This window comes from Microtus pennsylvanicus, chromosome 1 (genome assembly GCF_037038515.1).
Source record: "Microtus pennsylvanicus isolate mMicPen1 chromosome 1, mMicPen1.hap1, whole genome shotgun sequence".
Taxonomy (NCBI): domain Eukaryota; kingdom Metazoa; phylum Chordata; class Mammalia; order Rodentia; family Cricetidae; genus Microtus; species Microtus pennsylvanicus.
The window spans coordinates 16,382,864-16,407,927 of NC_134579.1; the positions used below are offsets into that span (position 1 = coordinate 16,382,864).

At 40.9% G+C, this 25,064-nt stretch overlaps 1 protein-coding gene and 1 pseudogene across 4 annotated transcripts in view; one reads left to right on the forward strand and one right to left on the reverse strand.

The window, feature by feature from the left end:
- Nucleotides 1–1,692: 1,692 nt before the first annotated feature.
- Nucleotides 1,693–25,064, forward strand: part of Usp25 (ubiquitin specific peptidase 25) — a 106,059-nt gene continuing 82,687 nt past the window's right edge. For 2 of the 4 annotated variants that reach the window (XM_075957085.1, XM_075957166.1), the window contains exons 1-2: nt 1,693–2,139; nt 24,097–24,174. In XM_075957085.1, coding sequence (XP_075813200.1) covers nt 2,095–2,139; nt 24,097–24,174 — 123 coding nt within the window. In that variant the 5' untranslated portion in view covers nt 1,693–2,094. The remainder of the gene's footprint in view (nt 2,140–24,096; nt 24,175–25,064) is intronic. The other 2 variants (XM_075957247.1, XM_075957315.1) reach the window with 1 other exon arrangement.
- Nucleotides 15,539–15,978, reverse strand: LOC142837068 (small ribosomal subunit protein uS19-like; annotated as a pseudogene).

Here is a 25,064-nt window from a genome sequence, read left to right on the forward strand (position 1 = left end):
GAAAATGAGTCAGTCCTCAAAATGGGTTTTTATGCTAATTCATTTAATTCTCAAAGTTTTGTTCTCCATTTACTACAAACTGCAGCGTTTCTAGAAGAAACACACATATATTAACCTGAAATTTTTATGGCAAAATCCTGTATTTGGACAGTTGACAGTGTGCTAAAAAACATAGAGCAAGAAACCTTCAGAAATGAGCTGTAAACAAATGCCCTAAGTGGACCATCAAACTTTTATTTATCTGTCTAGGAGTTTTTAAAAAACTAATACCAAAGAATGGAGCTTTGAGATCATTGTACTGTCAAATTCCTGAAATTAAAGTTTAACATCTGGCGATATATATATATATATTTTTTAAAAAAACACATCCTGAATAGCTTTGTTAGCACTAATTTTAACGTTGTTGGTACAGTGATGCTGAAGATCAAAGAAAGAGCCTTGTGGTTCCATACTCTCTGCTGTTAAGATGTATCTTTGGTCTCAGTTACAAATGGAAGAAGTTGACTTTCTAAAGCTGTCTATCCTAGGGAGAACCACGAAGCTGCTCTGTGAATGAGGAGAAACCGAATTGTGTTCTTCAACTGTGGAGAAGTAGCTCTAGTGCATCCTCAGACAGACCTATACTCCCTGGGTCTCACTCAGTGTTCTCAGAAACGGTCCATGTTCTGGAATTCTAGAGTTATCCCTGAAATTCTTTGCTTCCAACCATTTCACAACTTTTATATTCTAGCAAGGGTGTAGGGCCACTAATGAAGTAAAAATTTGTAATTTATCGGCCTTCCTTTACCAAGCTTACTTTCCTCGTCATGGATTAAATTATATCCCGGTTTGTATGTGTATTGTATTTTCGACCACGCACTCACCACTCTACCCTTCTCTGGGCTGCATCTTCGCTTTTGTCCCTAGGGTAGCTGGTGCAGTTGGAGATACTTTGTCTCTAGGTTGCTTTTTCATTGTTAGGCTTTTCTTACAATACCGTTTACAGTAGAATATTCCACACATGTAGTTAATCGTTTGTTTAATTTGGCAACAGGAATATTAGAATTATACATCACCTAGTCAGTGATTCTTTTATAATGTTGTTTGCCTTATGTCTATTCATTTATATTCTCTTCAGTAAATAAACCTTAAATCCCCAGAGTCTAGCCGTGACTGGCACACGTTCCGGTACATGAAATAGACACAGAATGTCAATGCTGATGTATGTAACGATTAGTTAAGGAGAAAAGAACACCCAAGAAGGACTTCTAACAGCACTCCGCTTATTTGACTTTTTTTTTTTTCTTCCAGCAGGTTCATTGCTTATGAAATTCCTAGAAAGGCGTGGGTGACATAGGAAGTAGCTGGAATTCTGGGCCCAGCCAGGTTTGGGCACCTTACAGGTAGAGAGGGACATTGTTTATTTTGGAGACTTTGTGAAAGAGGGAGAGCTGGTAAGCCACAAGCCCACAGACAGTCACCTGCCAGATGGGCTTTTCTGGAGTCCGACCCGCGCAATGGGCGGGACCTAGACGGCAGGCAGGGCCCTCCAGGGGGCGGGGCAGCAACAGAGCCCCTCCCCACCCCGCCGTAGGTCACAATGTAGGGCTAGGACGGGCTGGGCGGGGCCGTGCGGGGGCGGGGCCGGAGGGCGGGGCGGGGGCGGTGACGGCGGCAGGGGCGGGGCTGGAGGCGGAGTCGCGGCGGCTGGAGGACAGCGCCATTCTGGCCGGCCGCTCCCTCCGTCCGCTCGCCGCCACCGGCCCGCAGTGGTGCCCGGGAGCCGTCCGGCGAAGCCGCCGAGTGCGAACGCGTGACGCGGCCCCGCTCGCTCGCTCGCTCGCGCTCTCCCTCTCCTGCGCCCATGGGCCGGGCCGCCGCGGACGAGCGGCGCTGAGGAGGGGGGCGCGGAGGACCTGAGGCGGCCGCGGTGGCGCTCTCCGGCAGCCTCTCGCCGCCGCCTGCCCGCGGGGCCCGCGTCCGCCCGCCGCCGCCACCGCCGGCGCCGCCGTCACCGCCTTCGTGCCCGGCTGGCGGGGGCGCCGTCCTCCCGGGCCGTCCGAGCCCCTGTCCCGGGCCCGGCAGTGCACGGCAGGCGGGACCGCCGCGGGGGCCATGACCGTGGAGCAGAATGTGCTGCAGCAGAGCACGGCGCAGAAGGTGAGGCGCGGGCTGCTCGCCGCTCCTCGACGGGCCGCGTGGCTTCCCCCGCCCGGCTTGGCCACCCCGGGGCGTCGCGCTCGGTCCCGCGGGGCTGCGTGCGGAGCGGGATGTGTAGCGAGAGGCTCCCGGTCCACTCCCTTCTGCAGATCGCTCGCCCCGTAACCGACGGTGCCGCGTCCCCAGAGTGACCCTCACATTCCTCCAGTTCTCTGCTAGGCTTTGTAATTAAACTTTTCCCCCTTCGCTTCCTTTCCCATTCCCCTTTCTTCCGCAAGAATGTCACTTGTCACCCCCCTTTGGACAGTTTCTCTTTCGGAGATGGTGTTATTCCAGGCCTACTGATCTCAAAAAAAAAAAGAAAACAAAAAATCTCCCAAACCGAGTTACCTGCCTTTCAGGTCAGGTACAAACACCCAGGATGGACTCTAGACAAATAGAGGGTTTGGTTGGTTATCACTCTTTTTTTTTTTTTCTTTTTCTTCTGAACATTGAAACTATCTCTCACTAAGAGAGACCTTTATGGCTGTTATTGAAATCTTTTGTCCCCTAAGTTTGACCTTGCTCTCCCATTCGTTCACCCTTTACTCTGAAATCAGCTAAACACTCAGGGGGATCGTCGCATCTTACTTTTGGAAGAGCATCTTGCTATTCTAGATTTTGCTTGAAGAATTTTAAATGCTCCATCATAGCTTGCCCCATGCCCTCCCTGAAGAGGAGTTGGTTGACTTGTTCTGCCTCCCCGCTTATTGCTGTGAAGAGCATTCTGAGCACAAGGGAAACTATGGCTTAGTCGTATTCGAATTGTAGAAGCAATTAAGTTTACAGTGAACAGCCAAAGCCATGTTTGGCTCATCTGTGTGAGTAATGGGTGCCACACCCTGCTGTAGTTTTGACACTCCATACTTGCAGTGTACCTGTGCCTGTCTTTAAAGTAAGGCCTGTTGTACTAAAATAGACCAATTATGTGCCGACAGCCTGCTATTTTTTTTTTTTTTGTCCTCAGAATAGTTTTAGCTTTCATACTTCTTGCGATAATTGAAGATGTTGGAGAATTTTGGGAGGCAACGACAGTGCTTTGTTGTTTCAGGCACTTCTGCTAAAGTTTGGTTTGAAGTCCATTTTAGTTGATCTTACTTGTAAACTGAGATTATTGTAGACTGTAATGTCTTTGTGGAAGAACAATTCAAGACCGAATAATGGACAAAACAGTTAGCCTTCTACTCTTGTATGTTGTATCTTGAACACTATAATCTTTAGATTTTGATCTGGAGTATGTGCTGGAGTGATGACTAGGTCATGTGATCTCGGAATACTGAGCAATAGACTCAGTATCATTTTGTTTCTAGTTTTTTATATTTTAAGATTTTTTTTATTTCAAAGTGGGAAATATTGCTATTCTTTGCTTCTCTTAAACATGAAAATGGCAAGGAATTTATTTATTGTTTGTGGTTTTTGTCATTATTGTTCATTTTTACTAACTACTTTGCATAGAGTCAGATAACTATCTTTATCTGAACTCTATACATAAAACTGTAGAATCAAGAATCAAATTACTAGGAGTAATCTTAGTTGTCAAGTCTGATATTCTGTTTAATGAGCTTCCTCTTGCCAAAGAGAATATTCTCTAGTTTAATATATTCATGTTATGATGTTTTTTTTAGCACATGTTAAGTATGTTACATTATTTCATTGACATTGGGAACTGTTTTTAGAGCAGCATCATATAGTTTTACTCATCCATCGTATTTACTTTTAATGGTATTGGGGATTGAACCCAGGGTCTCATGCATCCTAGGCAAGAACTCTACCAACTGACTTACTTATGTAGTTTCTTAAATGTGTTACTTTGTACACTTGTTACTTTGTATACTTGTTACTTTGTTACCTGTTACTTTGTAACCAGTAATAGAACAGGTTCAAACAATATGCTTAAAAATGCTCGAAACAATCTAATTCAAAGTTGAAGTCTTAAAACTATGCTAGGAACTAGGAAGTATACTTACTTGGTTCTAGGAAGTAGGACGTGGGCTTCATACTTAAGAAGAAACAAAAGTGAAACTGATTTTCTTTAGAAGCTTCATGGGCTGTCAGGAAAAGGGTGGGCATCTTTGGAGCACACTACCAGGCCGACAGAATTTTAACTTGATTTCTCTTTTCTAAAGAGTATGTAGGTTTGTTGACAAATGTTAAGGAAGTGGCTATTATAATAGTTGTAAATGACTGTTTATGTTTTTAAGTTTTTCCCCTTTTACTATAAAGTGCTGTAAGATCGTTATTTTTTAAAGCTACAGTCCCCAAAACTTTAAGTGTTTTGTTCACCTACTAAGTAACTAGTGACAATGTAATAACAAGTGACAGGGACTGTGTATTCCCCTCTCCTATTCTCTGCTTAATCAGTGAAGTTTGCCCCAGGAGTTTGGAAATATTGGGAACTGCTGCGAGAGTGGATTTTCTGAGGCTGAGATGTTTCAGGTGAGCATTTGGCAGTACACAGAGTACAGCTGAACCCGTGCTTACTTTCTTCAACCTTTGTCATGGATATTTACCTCCCTGGGGAATCTTTAGATCTCCACAGAAATTTGATACCTAAATTCAAGTTCCCCCATGCAGGTTCCTTAGGGGAGGACTGGGAACTTTCTCCCAGTAAACAAGGTGCTTCTAGTTGAGCAGGGCTTTCCATACTTGAAAGCATCCTGGTGAGTGGGTTGCCTACACTGTTACTCAATAGGGCTTGGACTTGTTTCTGCACGCAGTAGGACCCAGTAAATGTTTGACAAATGACTTTGTAAAGGAATGTTTCTTAGAAGGAAAGCAAGCACAGCGAGCACTTCGCTTCCTGAGTAAAGACTGACATTCAGTTATTGAGAAACAAGGAGAGCTTGAAAAACCACCTGCGCTAGGAAAAGAAGCAGCAGACAAAAAGGACAGGATGTGGACTAGGCCTAAGTCACCCTTCTGTGACCTTGCACAACTCACTAAATGTCTCGTAAGTCTTCTTATTAAGCTTTAAGCTGTGTGTAAACATGAAAAGCTTCTTCAGATCTGAGTGTTTAGGGGATCTAAGCAAGCATTTATGCATGAGAATAATATAATATAAATATAATAATACAAATATCCTCTTCAATTTAAAAGCTCAAGAAAATAGATTATTCAAAAAGCGCTATCAGTGTTCACTCAGTGCATTAAAACAAAAGCAGTTGTCAGAGAAAATCCAATTAATTTGCCATAAGGAAAATGTTAATTATGTAGGCATGCCCATAAGTAAGAAAGCTGGGGCATAAAGACTCTCAATTCAAGGTCAACTGGGTATATAGCAAATTAAACAATAGCTGCTGAAAGCGAAAGAGAGAGAGACAGATAGACAGAGACAGACAGACACATAGAAAGACAGAGGGATGGGGAAAGAAAAGAAAAAAATACATGTTTATACACTTCTTTTGTGGTTACCAATCATATTTTCTAAATGCAGTACCACAATTCAAAACCATTTAAAGAAGTTTACCAGAAATACCATTCTGAGGACTGGAAAGCATTTTACTGACTTTCCAGTAAAATGCTTGCTGTCCAAACATGAGAACCTGTGTTCCATTTCCAGAATCCATGTCTAAGCCAAACACAGCAGCACCCATTTGTAACCAAACACTGGGGAGAGAGGCAAGATGGACTCTTGGAGCTCACTAGCTGCCATCCTACAGAGTCAGTGAACTTCAGGTTCAGAAAGAGTCTCCAGGTCTAAGGTAGAAAACGATTCAGCCTGACATCCAACATAAGCCACCAGCTTAGTAGACATGAGTCTGTATGTACATGATACGTGTGTTTGAATGCGGGCAGGCGTGTATCCCAGCAAGCATTTGAAGGTCAGAGGGCAACTCTGTAGTCATCTCTCTCCTTTCACTTTTGCAAGGGGTTCTGGGAATCAAATTTAGGGCCCTTAGCTTGCAAAGTAAGCACTTTTACCTGTCTAGTCATCCAGCTGGCCCATTTCTTGTTTGATTATAGTTCAAACAGTCCTTAGTTCTCTGTGCAAAAGTGATATGCATTCAGTAGAAACTGGATTTTGAGTTCTTCTCCCAGGCTAGGAAAATGCTGTGGGGATATGTCTGTCTTTTGATGTGGGGCGGCAGCAGTGAACCGTAGCTCACACTCTGTGACTCTAAAGGAAACGAGCTAGACTTTATGGGTGCCTTTGCTGTGGCATCTTGGATACCGAGATTAATTTATGTGAGCTATTCAGAACTGCCTTGTAGAATAAGCTTTAGACTGGATGCTCTTTTCTAATTAAAGAGCAGCGTTGTGTTTTCAGCATGATAACTATGATTTGGGGCAGGTAAATTTAGGCTAGTTTTGGTTTCTGCATGGAACCCTAGACATTTTCTTTGTTGTGAAAAATCTATCCTTTTTTCACTATTAAAATGTTTTTGAGCTTCAGATGTCTTCCATATTTCAGTTTTGTTTCTTTTTTGCTGTTGAATATTTCCACAAATGTGGCTCCATGAAGATGTTGGGGATATATTGCTGGTTCTTGCTAGTTTTCCACCAGATTTCTTTGTTTTGTTTTGTGACACTGTTATATATAGATGATAGTCAATGAGACTGAGTAGGCAGACATATTTGTATTTGTCTTGGACAAATATATTGGAGTAGATCTGTTAAAAGTATACTCTTAAATTGTTACTCAGATGATCGTACATTCATTCTCTCAGCTGTCTCTGAGAAGTCAGTCAGTGTACTATTTCCTGAGGACTTGGTCTTGTTACTCTTTTATGTCTTAGCCATTTTATTGAGTATAGTGGAAACTCATATTAGCTTGCATTTCCTTAATGACTAACAGGTTCTGAGATCTTTTGTGGTGATTATATTTAGGATGACTTTTAAATATTGTTTCTCATATAGTACCCAGTTTTCCATTATCACAGGAAACAGCAATTGAGTATCTTCCAAATTGAAATGGTAAAATGTTAAAGAAGTTGTTAAAGGAAACACAAAGCATGAAGTTTTAGAATCCGTTTTACTCCTTAATGACTGATAAAAAGGGTGATTGCTGAAAACTAGGAAGCATTTTCTTTATCATGCCTCATCAAACACTCAGTTCATCTATTTAATAATTGAGTATGCATGTACTCTAGAAATCCTCATGATGCATATTTTATTACCAGTGTATAAAATATTTTCCTAGTGGATGGGTTGCCACATGTGTGCAATCTCAGAAGCAGTCTAGGCTACTTAGTGAGACTGTGTCTTAAACTTCCACTATCCAAAACAAACTAACAGCAAACAAACAAATAAAACTTTTTACATACTTTAGTTGGGGTAGAAGTTGGAAAGAACTTAGCGGAAGAATGGTAGGTATGGGATGAAATGTGGAGAGATATATTGGGCAAAGAAGTCTGTTATACTTTTTGATCCATCTGAGGACAAGGTAGAAAGCTGATTTGAAACCACCAAGCCCTGCTGCATCTGTTGGATTTTTTACTGTTGCTGTTCAGTAAAAAAGGATTAGGGATATGAAGAGCATTAGGTATCAGGTAGGAGGCTGTAGAACTGAGACCTGAGTTCTCACTGAAGTAGGATGGCTCTGTATAGAGGGATGTGTGAAGAAGGACCAGGAAAGACTTAATGCTCTGTTAACATCAATGGGAGCAGCAATTGTACATGGTGTATGTAAAACTTAGTGTTTAATTTCATGACACAGTCCATGGAGAATCAGATGCCTTAAGGTGCTGTAAAAAACCAGCTTGGGTTGGAGCACTGAGCATCTCTGTCCCCCTCCAAGGCCTCTGAGCTGGGTCCGGAGATCTCAGCAAAAGTCCCTCAAGCCTTTCCCTGAAGTCTCTAAGAAATCGCACAGTGCTGTGCTGGGAGAGATGATGAAATGTAGACGGGAAGTAGCTCTAAGGACTGTGGGAGAGGTAGTTGCAGCTCAACAACAGCTTGTCTGCAGTCAGCAGACATTCTGCAGCATGCACACTTCCTGAACTAACTTACCTGTTTCCTAAGTAGCGGAGCATCAGCTTCAGGCTAGTGATAGGACTGGAGAACTAGACGAACTGAGGCTCCCTTTGGTGGCTGCCATGAGAGGGAGGGCACCAGTGGACTTGAGTTCATTCAGAGCTGTTGCTGGGCAGGTGACAACAGCCTACCGGTGGCCAATTTCAACTGTATTGTCTGGGTTGTGAGGCAGGGGCAGGGCTCTAGGGATACCCACAGAGTTGCTTTTTCTGGTCACATGGTCCCATGCTATGTGATATGGTTCTAGGGCAGCAGGAACATTGACTGATGAATCTTACCAGTAACTTATGTTAAGCTTCATTGGGGCTAGCGGGCACACCTCATGATGTGCAGGATTGGAGGGAGGATGATGTGTTGTAGATGGTGTGCCCTGTATTCCTTCCTTTTCTGGGGGAGCAGGTAGAGGTCTGGAACCTTAATATCCAAAGATATGGGCGACTGACTGATTAGGGCCTCTCCTACTTTTCTCCCCTCCTTTCCTCCCTTTTCCTACTTCCTTGGCACTTTCAATTTGCCTATTTCTTTTACATTTATTTAAATTTAATTTTGGTCTCCTCCCTCTCCCTCCCTCCCTTTCCTCCTTCCCCCTCCCCCAATGTGTGTGTGTGTGTGTGTGTGTGTGTGTGTGTGTGTGTGTTCGGATTCCCACATGTCATACATGCATAAGGAAACCAGATGGACATTTTGTAGAGTGATTCTGGGGTCTGAAGTTAGATTGTCAGGCTTAGGGAACAAACATCTTACCTGCTCAGCCATCTTATTGGCTCCATTTGTCATACTGTTACCTGGGTTATTTCCCTTTTTGATTTTGAGTTTTAGAAATTCTTTGTGTACTTTCCATGTTGTCTTTTATGTTACTTTTCTTACTAATTTGAGTAAAAATATTTTTTGCATATGTGCTCTGAGGTATAATAAGATTCATCATATATGTATGAAAATATCATAAATTTTGTATTATGAACTTATGTTCTAAACAGATTTTCAAGGTACACTTCATGTGAATTGTCCAAACACATCCATGATTTTTGAGTTAATGATTTCCTTCTGGAAAGTTGGCCATACCTGAGTGGTTTGGTTTTTCACCTCCTCTGTTCCGCTCTTACTCTATATAATGCCACAAATACCATGTCTTAAGAACATGCTTTGAAATAGGTTGGGGAAGTTTTTCTGCAGTCTTTTTGTGTAAAGAACGTTTTGGCTGTTCTCTGTTTTTGCATCTCCATGTACAATTCTAGTGTTCTATGTACAGTTAGACCAAAAACTAGGTAGGAGTTTTGAGTAGAACTGTATTGATTATAGAGATCAATTCTGAGTGCATAGACTCTTAAGAACTCTCTTAATGTAATAACTCACTGCATTTTCCCATTAATTTAGATTCTAATTTCTTAATGGCATATCATTTATAGACTTGGTGTGTCATTTATTAGAGTTGATTTTTGATACTATTCTAGATGGTATTTTTTATGTTTGTGTTTAAATTGTTCTTTGGCAGATAGATTATAATCGATTTTTGCATAGGCTTTGCCCAATGAGTTTTTTTAAAAAAAAAATTTAAACCTTCCTGTATTTTTTTTTTTTTTGCTATGTGTGTGTGTGTGTGTGTGTGTGTTCTGATTTTTTTCCTTGCTGTACCTCCAGAAAAAAAATATATTGACCTGGCATTCTTGCATTGTTTCTTGTTATATGTAGGAAATGTTTTTGTCCTGTACTACGTGTGATCTTTGCCACAGTTCTTTTGAAAGGTATATTTTGTAAGGTTGAAAATGTTTTCTTCAATAGCTAGTCTGTGAATATTTTGGTAAAATCTGTTTGTGGTCAACCTTTTGTGTTTCTGGACATACCACAGCTTAATCACACTACCTTTAATAAACTATTTGGTTATCTATTTGAGGTCTTATAGAAATTTCTGATTATTTTTGTGAAATTCCTGTTTTTTTGTTTGTCTTTTACAATTTCATTTTGATTTGAAGTAGTTCCTTGTAGTCCAGCTTCTATTTGTACAAATTAAAATCAGGAAAAGTTTGCATTGGCCCCTGCAGTCCAGAGTTGGTTGGCCCTGTTGTTTTGGGGCTTGCTTATATCATGGTAAAGTGCCTGTCAGGGGCAGCTATGCAGATTGTGGTGGCCACATTAAAGAGAAAGAGAGTGGAAAAGTAAGATCATTTTCCAGGGCATCTCCTCCCACAGCCTACGCCTCTTTCCTTCTCCTCCTCCTCCTCTTTCTTCTTCTTCTTCCTTCTTCTCTTCTGCCTCCTCCTCCTTGTCTTATTTGTTTTGTTTCTTGTATTTTGAGAATGGTCTTAAGGGTCTTTCTACATAGTGTTAGCTCTCCTGGAACTCACTCTGTAGACCAGACTGGACACAGGAACTCTCAAAGGTCTGCCTGCTGCCTCCAAGTGCTGGGAATAAAGGCCTGTGCCACTGTGCCCTGGCATTGACCCTTCCTATTAACTTCCTAACCCTTTTAATTTTTTTATAGTGAACATTCAGGAATTTAAGTTTCTAGGGAGTTGTTTTTTTGCTCAACATGAATCACTGAAGGAATCAGAAAAAGGCATAGCTATTGCATATGACTTCTATGAGCCTGGAAAGTAAGTGTGTGTGTGTGTGTAAAATATTCTTATGGGTTATATAGTATAGAAGATTTAGCGGTTAATAAAACATCTGTTTTTGTTACACTGCTAAAATTTAATCACTGCTTTCTACTTTGTGGTTCCTGTCTTTGAGAGATTGTATATTTTATAGTTCATGTCTCCCAAGTTTGTATATTCTCATCAGTTTTGGATTCCAGTTGATTGCCCATTTTCTGCATAAATATATAGTGACAAGTCAGTGTCATGTCTGTCGTTTCATTTATTCTCTCTTAATTTTATGCAAACTGAGAAATTAATAACACACATGTAGGAAGAGGTTTCTTGTTTGTCCCGGTCACCCAGAACCAAAATAATCACACAAACTGTATTAATTAAATCACTGCTTGGCCCATTAGCTCTAGCTTGTTATTGGCTAATTCTTATTTCTTAATTTAACCTATCTCCAATAATCTGTGTATCGCCACTTAGTTGTGGCTTACTGGATAAAGTTCCTTCTGGCATCTGTCTCTGGCAGGGGCTGCATGGCTTCTGACTCTGCCTCCTTTTTCCCAGCATTCTGCTAAGTTTTCCACAACCAGTTCTGTTCTCCTATAGCTCTGCTATAGACCCAAAGCAGTTCCTTTATTAAGCAGTGATATTCACAGCATACAGAGGGGAATTCCGCATCATCTCCCCTTTTCTGTTTAAATGAAAAAGAAGGTTTTAACTTTAACACAGTAAAATTACATATAACAAAATGGCTATCAAGTAAGAATTATAATTACAATATTTATATCTAATTATCTTTTATCATATCTAAGGAAAACTATAAGTATAAATTCTTCAACTTCATCAAATACTCCAGAATGATATATTGCCTAAGAAAACAGAAAGTGCATACAACTGCTTAATGGCTCGACATAGACCCGCTCTGGGATGGTGTGCACAGCTCAGAGGCAGACCTCCTGTGCCATGTTGGACTGTACAGAGCAAGTAGGAAATACTGTAAATACCTTAGCAATGCTACAGCTTAGATTCTTAAGTGCTTAACATTTTAAGAAGTGCTTCTGGTCGGAAAATAATTACAGATATGCAATAAAGATAAATACAGATAAAAAAGACCTCTAAATGGGTCACAGTGTTGGATAATTGCATGTAGACTTGGGAGAGAGAAGAAAAAGAGTACAGAGAGTTGGAAAAGAAGCAAACCGTTTAAAAAAAAGTCTTTAAAGAGACAGTGTAAAGACAGTCATAGATTAAAAGGAATAAAAAAAATAAACCACGCAAAGATGGAAAATTCACAGAGAGTCTGTATTATGTATATTAATGTGTTTTCTTTTACTTTCTTTTTGACTATGAAGGAACTAAGTACAGAGAGATATTTCATTGTATGAGCTACTAAGCTAAACCAGCATGTATATTATAAAGGTATCTTGACTTCAGAATTTGGGTTTAAGGATGTCTTGCTTTGTAAAAGAGGTTCTTCCTTTGTTTCTACAGAGGATGAGAACCTGTGAATTTCTTCCAGACTAATATAGTTTAATGGACCAAACCTCCCTAAAAGGTTGCTGTAAACACCCCCCAAAATTGCTCATGCATAAGCTTATATTCTGTGGTGGTGTGAATACAGATTGAACCTGTGTTATGAGTAGCCAAAGGCTAACAGAGGATGAAGGAAGAGTGGACAACAGGAAGGGGATGAAGTGGTGAATTCAAGATTCAGACATACTTGAGCTGTTAAAGAGAAGCTTCTAACTTGAAAATAGCAAGGACAAAGAAACATGAAATGATCTGCTGATCCTGTCACTCCAGGTGGCTCTACGAGAATTGTGGCAGAATAACAAACAAACCTTTAGTCCTTTCCTTTCCCTTGGTTTCTGGCAGAGCTCAGAAAACTCTTGGAATTGCCTCTTTTTCCACTTAGAGAGATGACTCATGGTGTCTGGATTACTTTGAGACAGGAAAGACCCATCCATTATGGGTGACAGCATTCCCTGTGTTTGGGTCTTGGACTGCATGTGAGTAGAAAAGGTGAGCCAAGTATGAGCATGCACGCATCCATTCCATGTCTGCTTTGACCATGGATGTGAGCACCTACCTGCTTTAAAGGCCTGCTGCTTTGACTTGCCCACTATGGTGGACTTCACCTGGAACTGTGAGCTGAAACAGTAAACCTTCTTTTATTTTAAGTTGCTTTTGACAGGATGTTTTCTCAAAGCAATAGGAAATAAAGCTAGGACAAGGATGTTTAATTAACTAACAAATTCATTATTCTTTCTGTGTGTACATATGTGTGAGGGCCAGATATTTAATGTTGAGTTATCTTCTTCAACTTCTATTTAATATTATGAGATAGGTCTCTTCCTTGAACCTGGAATTCACTGACTGATTGCTTAGGTTGTCTAGCTGGCTATGGCATGGATTCTCCTGGCTCCACCTTCCCAGTACTGGGTTACAGGCCCAGGTCACTACATCACTCCATTTGGGTGGTACTGAAGAGCCATGCCTAGATCTTCAGGCTTACGTGGCAAGCTTTAGGTATTGAGCCATTTCAGTAGTGCTAAAGCATGTTTATTTCATTAGTATAGGTTCTTTAATTTTTCACTACAAATGAATTATGAAAATTTAAGTCAGAAATTAGAAATAATAATATTTTAATTGGATAAAAGAACCATATCAGCGTCAAGAATAAGCTAAATGCTTATTTTACTTTAAACCACAGATAAGGAAGTTAAAATATATGACTCGATTCTAAGAATTTTGTTTACCTCTATGTTTTCTAGAATGCAGGTACTCTAGTTTAGAATAAGACTGTGCTCCACAAGAGTTTGCCAGTTTGGTTTGTGGAACTGAATATGTATGATGTTCCCATGGAAACCCTGTTTGTTCCTGTAGGGTTTTAATTTGGCCCTGAAATGAGCTTTATTTTGTAGACACTTAGGTTATAGTGCTGTTAATAACATTCATTGAGTGAACTGCAATGACAGTTTCTACTTCTGATTATTTTATCTGACATTTAGTAGGGTGGAGACTTCATGAAATGGTGTGGGTGTATTACAGATAAGACTGAAGAACTGGGTGACAGGTGCGGATAAGAATTCTTGGATGAGAAGGATGTAAACTTACATTTATCTAGGACTAGCTGTATTCATTACTCTTTGCTAGCAGTTTCCTATAGATCAACTCATGTCTTTTCTTAGTTTTTATTTTTTTCTGAGTTACACAACTGCTTGCTTAACATGATTTATGACCTTTATTTTTTAAAAGTTTGATTTTTTTTTTAAAATAAGAGTTAAATGTAGAACTGCTGGCATTTATAAGGTTAAATAGATACGGTAAAGAGTTCTGTGTAGAGGCATGGCTTGTTTAACTTCTACTGAAGCCCTGCAAGCCCATGCCAGCTTCACCTGGTGGCTGCAGACACCACAGCATGCCCGAGCCATTCTGAGGATCCCTGTGTGCATTATTTATTAAAGTGGATAAAATGGTAGCCAGCCCAGAGGAACCGCCGACAAAACCAGTTAAGCTAATGCATCACCCACATCTTGCTGATTTGCAAACACTTGGAAAGAAACCAACCTTGCAAGTAGCCATATTAAAGGCAGGCTGAGTATAAGCTCTCCCCGAAGCCTACATAACTTACATAACCAGGGGTTTTCTCACTGGGTACACCAACAACTAAGTTGAGGATGTAACTGCTAACCAACAATTTCCTTGTTTTACCTCTGTGGTCTCCAACACTTCTGCTTTGGAACAAGCTAATTATTAGTCGTTTTTGATTAAATAAGTGCTTTGAAAACTTTCGTTTGTTTGCCCCCATTTACGCTTGTAACACTTTTAAGTATGATGGATAGTTCCTACATCAGATAGTAAGATGTATGAGATTCCAAGAGAGGAAAGGATGACGGAAGAAGTTTTCTTAGCAGGTGAGCTTTGCTTTCTGTGTTCTAGAATTTAAGAGTTAGAAAATCTGCCCAGTGTTTCCTTAGTCTCTCTTTCCTGTGTGGGAGGGCAAGCCCTGTGAACCTGAGGTCATCTTTGCAAACTCTCCAATATTGATTTTAATTAGTATTTTTATGTATTTGAAATAAATATTTTCTAATTAAATAAAATGAATTTAATTAATTTTAATATGTGTTAATATTAACTGTGTCATATTAATATTAACATTGATTGAGCTCCTGTGTGCCAAACACTGAACTAGGTAGCAGGAGCACAGTAATGATTGAAATAATACTTCTCTTGTTGGACTTATTATCTGGAGATTAACCTTTCTATGTCATATTAGAATTTATGTAAATCTGAAGAAAAATTGTAACTTTTGTAGATGATGAATACACAAATCCTTGCATTAGAAAAGAAAATGAAATTCTGTAGATTTCCAGTGATGGATGGAAGAGAAACCAAAGTACAATGTAAGGCTAGAGACCCCCGCATGCAGACTTTCCAAGTATTAGCGTTTTAAAGGGGCACTGAAAGCTGTGGAAAGACTCATACACAAAAAGAAGTTATAGATGATTTTATTTGAATGAAGATGAAGGTTCAAATGACACAGTATAAAAAAGATTTTTCTTTTCTTTTTTGTTTCTTCTTTCTTTGGTCAATGAAGGGAAGGTTTGCTATTTAGAAAGTGGTATGCCAAAGATTATGCTTCCATGGAGACCAGATTCCTCAGGCTTAGCCTTCCTTTGGCTTTCTCAAAGTTCCCCAGAATCAATGCTGCTTTTAGTCCCTACCCCACCTTCTTCTTCCCTCCCCCCTCTTCCTTCTTTCCTTCTTCCTTCCTCCCCCGCCCCAGAACTAAGCATGAGACTTTATTGGCTGTGACTGAGGAGGATGAAGTGGGAGGAGTGGGTGGCACCAATACCAGGCTGACATTGCTTCATGGATTTGTAGATGATGGAGAGCTCACCCAGGTAGTGGCCCATCACCTCCTGCTTGATTTCCTCTTGGCTGTAGGGCTTTGCTGCTATATACACTCACCATGCTGCCTACCTTCTCTGGCAGGATGATCAAGTCCCATAGGCGGGTCTTCAGGCTTCTCTTTGGGTGGCTCCTCCTTCTTGACCTTTCTCAGGCCCTTGAGTAGGGAGTGTTGCTTCTGCCTCAGGCCACATTTCAGGTGCTAGCTGTGGCTGTCACTGTACACCTGCATCAGCTGTTCATAGGCTATGTCCAGCAGTGGGTCTAGGTCCATGTTGTGCTAGGTAAACTAGGGAAAGGTCTGCCTCTTCATCTGCTCCACTTCAGCCATCTTGCCTGCTTCATTCCTCCCCTTTCTTTAAGACAGGTTCCTCTTAATCCTATGTGGCCCTTGCTGGCCTTCAACTTGAAATCCTCTGACTTTAGCTTCCTGAGTGCTAGGATCACAGGTCTGAGCCGCCATGCCTAGCCATCTTCTGTTCCTGACGTGACTGATGGTCATGCTGTGTGAAGTCTGAAATCTGTAAGCACACGTGGGGAAACTTTTCTCATATGGGACCTTTTCAGTCTCCCAGAGATCTATCTATAATCCATTCTTTTATTGAAACCACTGTTGACAGATCATTGGAGGGTTCTGGGAAATCTCATTCCAGAGGCCATGTGCATTTGAAGTTCTTTCAGTGAATTGCTAGCGAGTTACTGTAAGAACGGACACAGCAGTTGGCCCGCTAACAGGCGGCTGCAGGACGGAGGATGTGCACACATGGCTCCCCGCCCTGAAGGGTGGCAGTGGAATGAGGGATAGGCCACTTAGAGCGGCCTGCCACCGCGGGCCTAGCCAGCAAGTCTCCGAGCTTTGCATCACCTCTCTAATGTTAGAACATCAAAAGACTTTATTTTTCTAGTAGTCATTTTAAAATTTGCTGCCCCTAACCACCTTTGAGTTCTTTTCCTCCGTACTCAACAGAGTTTATTTAATTTTGGAAATTGAGTAAAAAGACCAGTACCAACCTAAGAGCTACTCAAATGTTAGTCTGTTTTTTCTCTGCCTTGTAGTCAGTAATGCTTTGGGTTTTCATTTTCTTTTTCTTTTTTCCACCACCATTATCTGAATACTGCATGTCAGTGTAGCTGCAGTTTTGCCCAGAGTTATCGTTTTTTCACACCATTGATAGTGAGTGAGTCAAGAATCTGGAAAAGACAGGAACTGTGGAACTTCAAAGACCTGTATTTATTGCTGTTCGCATGTGCTGAGCTCTTGAAGAGACTTCAGGGAGCTTCAATGATTCACTAAGATTATGAACTGCAGCGTTTAGAAAAGAGTATTTTGTATAACAAGGGCATAATAAAAAATTTACCCCCACCCCAGCTAGCAATCCCCATTTTTTCATTCTCAACAGTTTTACTAATGTTAAATATGGTGTTTCTAAGTTATCAGTGAGCTGACCCAGGCCCTCTTGCTCTGCTTGTATAGAAATGAGCAGTGTAGAGAGACTTCATTAGTGTTAGCTATTCCTGGCTCTTGAGTGCCCAAGGTCTGGGGGCAGTAACGGTAGACTATATGCCCTGAAAACTAAGGCTTATTGAACTAGGCTTTAGAACTAGAGATTTTTGATTTTAAACATACAGGTTGGAGGCTTGCAGCTGTGGTTAACCACCAGCGGCTCCAAAATTTGGCTGAAGTCCTTTGTTTTCAACAGCAGTGAGTGGAAAGAACAGAGACCAGAAGGCAGCGCCTGCTAGCGCGATAACTCCTGGGTGGGCTGTGCGGTGCGACCTCAGTTCCCAAAGAAGCTAGTGTTACAGCACTGAGACCTATCCTGTCTGGACATTTGGATCTTGATTGCAGGTAGTGTTACAGCTCTCAGGCTTAGCGTGCTGGGATTCTTGGCTCTTAAGGCTTCCATCTCCTTGGAATCCCTCCAGCGAGTCGAGCCTGCACTGCAGTTTGTCTTTGGCTCTTTTGCTCACTTAGTTTCTGCCCCTGCTTGCTTTCTGAAACTCTGCAGCTGACTTTGTGTTACTGCTGCCACCTTGTGTTAGCTGTTTAGTGTACTTTAATAAGAAAAAGATAACAACTGCTAAGAAGATTCCTGCCTGGAAAGAAGCCTTGGGAAGTGGTCTCAAGTCATACCAGCTGATAGTACCAGAGAAAGACTCACTCAATAAATGAACCAAGTACTCTAGTTGTTATCTGCAAGGTGTTTGGACCACTCACGATGCTCTCCTTTAAGGGAAAGTTGATGTTTGTGTTAATCAAGGCTTCTGCTTGTGGTCTTATTCTGATTTGGATGGAAATGGCTGCAGGGTCCTCCAGAGTCAGCTGAGAGCGCTGCTCCAGGACTGGTAGAGACTGGGGTGCTCGTAACTGGAGTATGTCTTCAACTGTGGCTGTACTGGTCCTCTGCAGATGTTGAAGTCTTCTTGGAGTAATTGTAACATGTCCAGTAAAGTTGGGCTGCTATGAGCTCCTCTATCTGGTTTCTGGGAACCAGGTTTCTTGACTGATAGTTCTTGAGGCTGATAACCATAAGGGAAGCCTTCACCCTTCTGGTCTACTTAAGACTGTTTTACTCATTCCAAGAACATCAACTGGATATTTATGATGTGGATGTAACTGAGTAAAGCTCAATACAGAACTAGCAATTCTAAAGCTTGTGCCAAGGTTTGGTAAGATTTAAGTGTCTGTTGTTGTTTCACTCCACCCCCAGTATTCCATAGAGCCAGAGTCCAGTGGTCTCTGTTTTTTTTAAGAAAACATTTTAAAAGGCCCAGCATTTCATAGTCAACTGGAGAGATAAAAGAGATGTATTGAAATTGCCCTTGCTTTGTTATCCTGTATTAGATAGAGCTGTATTCTGCCGGAGAAGAGATGTTATTGGACAATGGCATCATGTAACATGTAACGAGGGAGAGGATGAAACCCTGTGTGCATTTTGGCATCTGTGCTTACTGATTTTTGTGGCATTCATAACCCCCCAAATCTGTTGAATTCTGTCTTCCCTTTAGTCCAGCAGTGGGAACAGATAGAACCTGCCAGCTTCTAATCTATAGCACCTAAAGAATCCATACAAAGGAGGCCCTTGGAACTCAGTAATGGGCTCCAGATGTAGGAGATTGTGTTCAATCCACCTTGCATCTGAACTTGGTAGAGGAGAGAGCCTTATACAGTATGCTTATAATGAGGATGAGAGTGTGTCAAACCACAACTTTGGTAGGTGGGGCATGCCTTTTTATTGTTTGAGGTTTCTGTCCTGCCCAGCTCCCACAGTCATTAAGTCCCAAAGAAATCACACAGGGGTCTACATTAATCATAAACTGATTGGCCCATTAGCTCAGGCTTCTTATTAACTCTTATAACATATTAGCCCATTATTCTTATCTGTGTTAGCCACATGGCTCAGTACCTTTTCCAGTGGCGCAGTCACATCTTGCTTCTTTTGTGTCTGGACAGGACTACAGAGGGAGCTTCCCTCTTCCCAGAATTTTCCTGTTCTCATTGACTCTCCTCTACTTCCTGTCTGGTTGTCTTACCTATACTTCCTGCCTGGGCTACTGGCCAATCAGCATTTATTTAAAACATAATTGACAGAATATAGACAATTGTTCCACACCACCTTTCCTGTCCTGATGCTTCAACAAGATACCAGGCACAATACAAGGATGGATGGGTTTGTTTTGGCTCATAGCTTTCAGAGATACAGTTCATCATGGCAGAGGAGGTATGATAACAGGAACAAGAGTTGATTCGTCACACCATGTCCACAGCAGGAAGTAGAGGAAATATTATGCCCCAAATTCCTCTCTCTTTTTAAATTCAGTCTAGGACACTAAAGCATGGAATGGTGCTGCCCATTTAGGATGCATCTTTCTAATTCAGTTAACTTAATCTGGAAAATCTTTCACAGGCATCCCAGATTTTGTTTCCATGGTGATTCTAAATCCAGTCAGGCTGGCAGAAGAGATTAACTGTCACAGGAAGGTGCAAACCTTACCAGACAAATCGGGGTCATAATTACACCAAAACCCTCAGCAATACAGACACAACTGCAGGAGATGAGTACACAGCTAACGACAAAGGGGACACCTTGGCCTGACAGGTGGCTTCTCAAAATTCTTTCTATTGCTTCCCCCATCTCTTGTCAATTTAACTAAGAAAATTGTCTCTAGCTTTTCTCTCACTTCCCCTTTCCCAATTTCCCTCTAACTTATTTCCTCTTTTTTTTTTCATTTTTCAGTCAAAGTTGTGAAAGCAGAGATCATTGTAGAATATGCTTTTTTTGGGTAATGCATCAGACAGACTTTTCAAAAAATAAAACACTGAGCATATGTGGTGAAAGCCAGACTCTGCTCTCCACCCATTTCTCCACACTTCTCATTGAAATATGTATCAGCCAGCTATTGCCATAAAAATCGCCTTAGTACTCAGTTGCATACCAAGGTATTGTTGCCATCTTCACTGATTTACTGGTGAGCTGAGTGGCTCTTTTCCACATCTGCCTCATTTTTGGGGTGTTGAGATTAAGTGTCCTGCCCAAGTCCTCTATTAAGGATTCTTTGGAATGCAAGAGGCAATTCCAACCGTACAACTCACCCTCATTTCCATTTGCATGCAGTTCTCTATTTTGCATTGATGAGATGAGTGTCCCTCTTCCAGGGAACAGGGAAATAAGTCTTTCGAGAATGGGAATAGGGAGTAGCAGTAATGTGTTTATATATTGTTTGGTATATTACCATTCTAGTGTAGTTTTATTTTATAGCCATACATTCATCATTAAAATAAATGGTTTCTTTATTCATACTGCTTCTAGGCTTATTTGCATAAAGTTATTTGAGGCACATTTTGTGAATGAACCAGCCTGCCTCCATTTTAGGCTTAAAAGCATCTTAAAAACAAACTAGGTTTATTCCTGTTTATGATTAAACCCTTGTTGCTTAAGGATGGGGTTATGCCCCACCTGTAACCTTAACTATAAATGGTTATGTACTGCTTGTTCTGGGAATGGCAATAGTGTTTTTGTTTCAAAAGTTATTTATAACCACTTGCAACCCTGAAGGTTATATGACTGCCTATGATGCCCTCATTATGAGTACCTGATGAGATTATCTGATTTTGGCCCCGTTTTCTTCTGCTCCTGTAACCTTGCCTACTTCCCCCCATTTGAACATCCTCTACTCTGAGCACTATACAAGCCTGGTCTTCCTCACATCCCATGCTGACCTTTCAAACGCTGCCTTAAGGGGAAGCAGCCCGAGTACATGAATAAAGAAGTTTGCTTTAATCAATTTGGCATAGTATCTACGTCTTAATCTATTGCTATTTCAGCCAGCAAAATTGCTACTCCACAGTTACCAACCAGATTCTCTGGGAGTGGCCTGGTCGCTCAGACTATAGCCTGGCAGGAACTCTGTTCCCGCAGGCACTGACTGTGCCAGTGCCACTAAAGGTAGCTTTAACCAAATCTCTATCATTCTATTTATAAGTAAAACTCAAGGTTCAAAGGCTGCAGTGAAACCTGCTAGCTCGGAGAGGTTGAATAGCACGTAGATAATCCCCTCTCTTTACTAGCATCTCCCAAAGAGAGCAAGCGTCCTTCAACTCAACCAACCACTCCAAATCTCTCTCTACTCCTGGTGAATCTCATCTCTCTGTGTCTTCCAGGTGTCCTCTCATGCTCTGTGATGACTTTCTGTTAACTCCTGACCCAGGGTTCATTTTATTTAATTAATGCAAATGCAAGCTTGGGGTTTGCAGTGTGATAGAATATCCCCCAACACAGGAATAAAATGAATATTTTTTCATATTTCAGCCTGTACATTGGTAGTTTGATTCTTTTAGCTGTTGAGTACTTCCTGGCACATTCTATACTTTCCTGTTGTACTTTAATATTTATTGTATAATTAGATAATCCTGTCATCTTAGTTACTTAATATAGCTTTAATGGAAATAAAGATCCTAGATGGCATGGAAGATCTAACCATTGTCTGCTTGAATGCTTTCTCTCTTTTGAGTTGCTGCATCTTTGATTTAACTTCTAACATGACTTTTGCCTACCTGAAAATTATTTTCCCAACTCCTCTCAAGGAGTGTGTGAGGGGCTTGAAACTTTCTTCTGCATGGTGGAGCCTTAGTGGAAGTCTTAAAGAAGCTTTTAAAGAAGGCAGGTCCCTTTGCTCTGGGCTAATTTTTCTAGAATTTTAATGGATATGGGCACACTAATGAAAAGAACTTTCATGGCTCTTTTTTTTTTCTCCTTGTGCCATTTGAGAATCAGTTGTGGACATTTTATTCTGTCACTTAAGCATTCCTAAGGAAAAAGATGTTGTCCTACTATAATGCCATACAGGAATGTGCTAAAAGATTGTCATGCACTGAGCAGCTTTCCCCCATGCTTCTCAGTCATGTCCACACACTCTGCGGGGCATGCGGTAGCCTTTGCCAGCCTCTCTTGCTGCCCTGTGTGGTAGCTCCTCTGGATTTCCCTTATGCTGGAGACTGCCTCATTGCCTTTGGTACTATAACATCTTAACAGATGAAAGGATGAGAATTCCTTTGCTTTGCATTTCTTGTTTGAGGCTGTTTGGTTATTTCTCAATATTAGATTAGGTTTTGTAGCTGTGACATACTGCCACAGGTTATAGTGTGTTCGGAGATACAGACTGTGATGTCCTGTACCAGTAATAACAATTTTGATTCCTGGCTAATGTGAACTGTTAGATTTTCCATTACTGTGTTACCCTTTCTTTTTATACTTTGTAGTTGGAAACTTTGTTATTAATTCTATTTCTCAGCAAATTTTCACCCAGTTGTTTAAGTGCCCCTGAAGATTCCCAACTGAACTGGTACTGAGTTAAGGGTAAGCCATTTTGAAGTAATAATCCAGGAGACCTACATTATTTTAGGGACTAAGCTTGTTTTTTGTTTTACATATTCTGTGCTTTATTTCATGGTGTTGTTTCACAGTTTGAGGGAACTGTGTTTTAAGAAATAAAATACAAAGGCATGTAGTGGGATTGTTCATAGAAGATCATTGAACACTTTGGTAAGAGTCCTGTGCTGTTTGGGTCATGAGATTTGCTAGATTAGTATACTGTGAAGAGAAGGGAAGGAAATGGGTCAAGCCAGTTCAATTTAGGATCTTTTATGACAGATTGGAGAATCAGATGGTTTCTTTCATTGACTGGATCTTAGGACTCTTAGATGCATTTACTGGTTGTTGTATGTTTTATTCTTTTGGCTTTTTGAGGGGCCCACCACCCAATGCCCAAATAAATCACACATGTAGGTTTATTCTTAGTTATGAATGCCTGGCCTTAGCTTGACTTGCTTCTTGTCAGCTTCTCTTAAATTAACCCGATGATCTTTTGCCTCTGAGCTTTTATCTTTCTCTATTTCTGTATATCTTTCTTTGCTTCTTTCACTGTGGCTTCATATGTATCTTGCTGACTGGCCCCTGGTATCGTCCTCTCGTTGTTCTCTTGTTTGCTCTTTGCAATCCTTTCACACAGAGTTAGACTTCTATTATACTCTCTGCCTGCTAGCCCCACCTATCCTTGCTCCTGCCTCGCTATTGGCTGTTCATCTCTTCATTAGGACCTTCAGGTGTTTTAGACAGGCCCAGTAACACAGCTTCACAGAGTTAAACAAATGCAGCATAAACAAAAGTCACACACCCGAGAATACTATTCCCCAACAACTGGTTTACTGCGCAGGCTGGGAGCACGCATCTCTCGAACATTTCAACATCCCAGGAGTTCTCCTCAGACTCAAGCTACAAACAAACTGTTCTTTTTTTCTTGCTGAGGCATCGTCTGATAGGATGGAAACTGTTAGCTCGGTAAGGCAGCCTGGGAGAGAAAGCAGAAGTTGAGGTTCAGAAATAGGAGAGTAGAGCAAGGACTCCCTGGACTTTGTTGTGAAAGAGTGGCATTTTTATCTTGTATCTTTCAAATTCCTTTTTTTTTTTTTGGGATTTCTTTTTTTTTTTATTTTTTTATTTTATTTTATTTATTTATTAAGGATTTCTGCCTCCTCCCCGCAACCGCCTCCCATTTCCCTCCCCCTCCCCCGATCAAGTCACCCTCCCTCATCTGCTCGCCCGCCGCCTGCCTCTATGGAATTTTTTTTTTTAAAAAAGAAAAGATTGTATTTTTTAAAAGAGAGAAAAAAAGAGAGAGGAAAGAGAAAGTAGAATTTGAAAGATACTCGAAGAGCAATCAGGGCCCAATTCTCTCTTTTAAAAAATACAATCTTTTCTTTTTTAAAAAAAATTCCATAGAGGCAGGCGGATCTCTGTGAGTTAGAGCCCAGCCTGATCTACAAGAGCTAGTTCCAGGACAGGCTCCAAAGCTACAGAGAAACCCCGTCTCGAAAAAACTAAAAAAAAAAAAAAAATAATAGTTCTATTGTTTCTATTGTAATAATTCCGAATTTTTTCCTGCCCTCTAGCACCAGCAGACATTTTTGAATCAGCTGAGAGAAATAACTGGGATTAATGATACCCAGATACTGCAACAAGCCCTGAAGGTATGACTTTTAGTTATAGATTAAAATTGTGGTATATTTTTGCCTCCTTTGTGTACTATATTTAAAAGCCAAGTCTCAACCATATGATACCAGCAGAGATAGAGGAAAGCATTCTCTTAGAAAGCAAGAGCCTCATCTCCTGCACTGCAATTCTAAGCATGTAAATTTCCGGAATTTGATGTTTGAGGGTACACTGGAGGGAGGCATAACTTCTCTGTATTAGATACTTTTCTTGCTGGCTAGTAGGATATGTCCAAGTGTTGAGGAATAGTATTCTTAGCCTATTTCTAGCATCTAAGAGGGGCTCAGAGGGTGGGTTAGAGTCAGAGGTGAAGGAGGATCACAAAGGAGAGAATCAGTAGAAATAAGCTTACATCATTCCTTGCATTCAGTTAATCTGAATGCCTTAAGGTTATTCAGCTTCAAATTTCGGTAATATGTGCAACATGCAATGTGTCATTTTGGTTGCATTCTAGATACACCCTCATTTTCCCATGGAGGTGCCGAGATGAGTCAAGTCCCATGGATAGTTCTCAGTGAGAGTGATCAAGAGAATGAAGTGTTTGCTTGAAATAGAACTGTATTTCTAGCTCATTTGTATGTAACATTTTTATCCCCCTCATCGCATATAGCCCCGGAGATTTTGTAACTTAACTATGGGGAAAATGTTAAAATGGTCTTTGATTCCGAGCCTGAGGGCTTTATTTCCAGAGATACTTTATTTTGGGGTATTTTTTTTTGATGATTGTACCAAAAATCATCAATGATAGTGTTCACTAAACACGAGACAATTTGGACCAACAGCTTTCAGTTCTTTATGTGGGTTTGTTAATTTATTCTCATATTTCCAAGAGATAAATGCTTCCGTCTCCCTCTTTGGAGATGAGGAA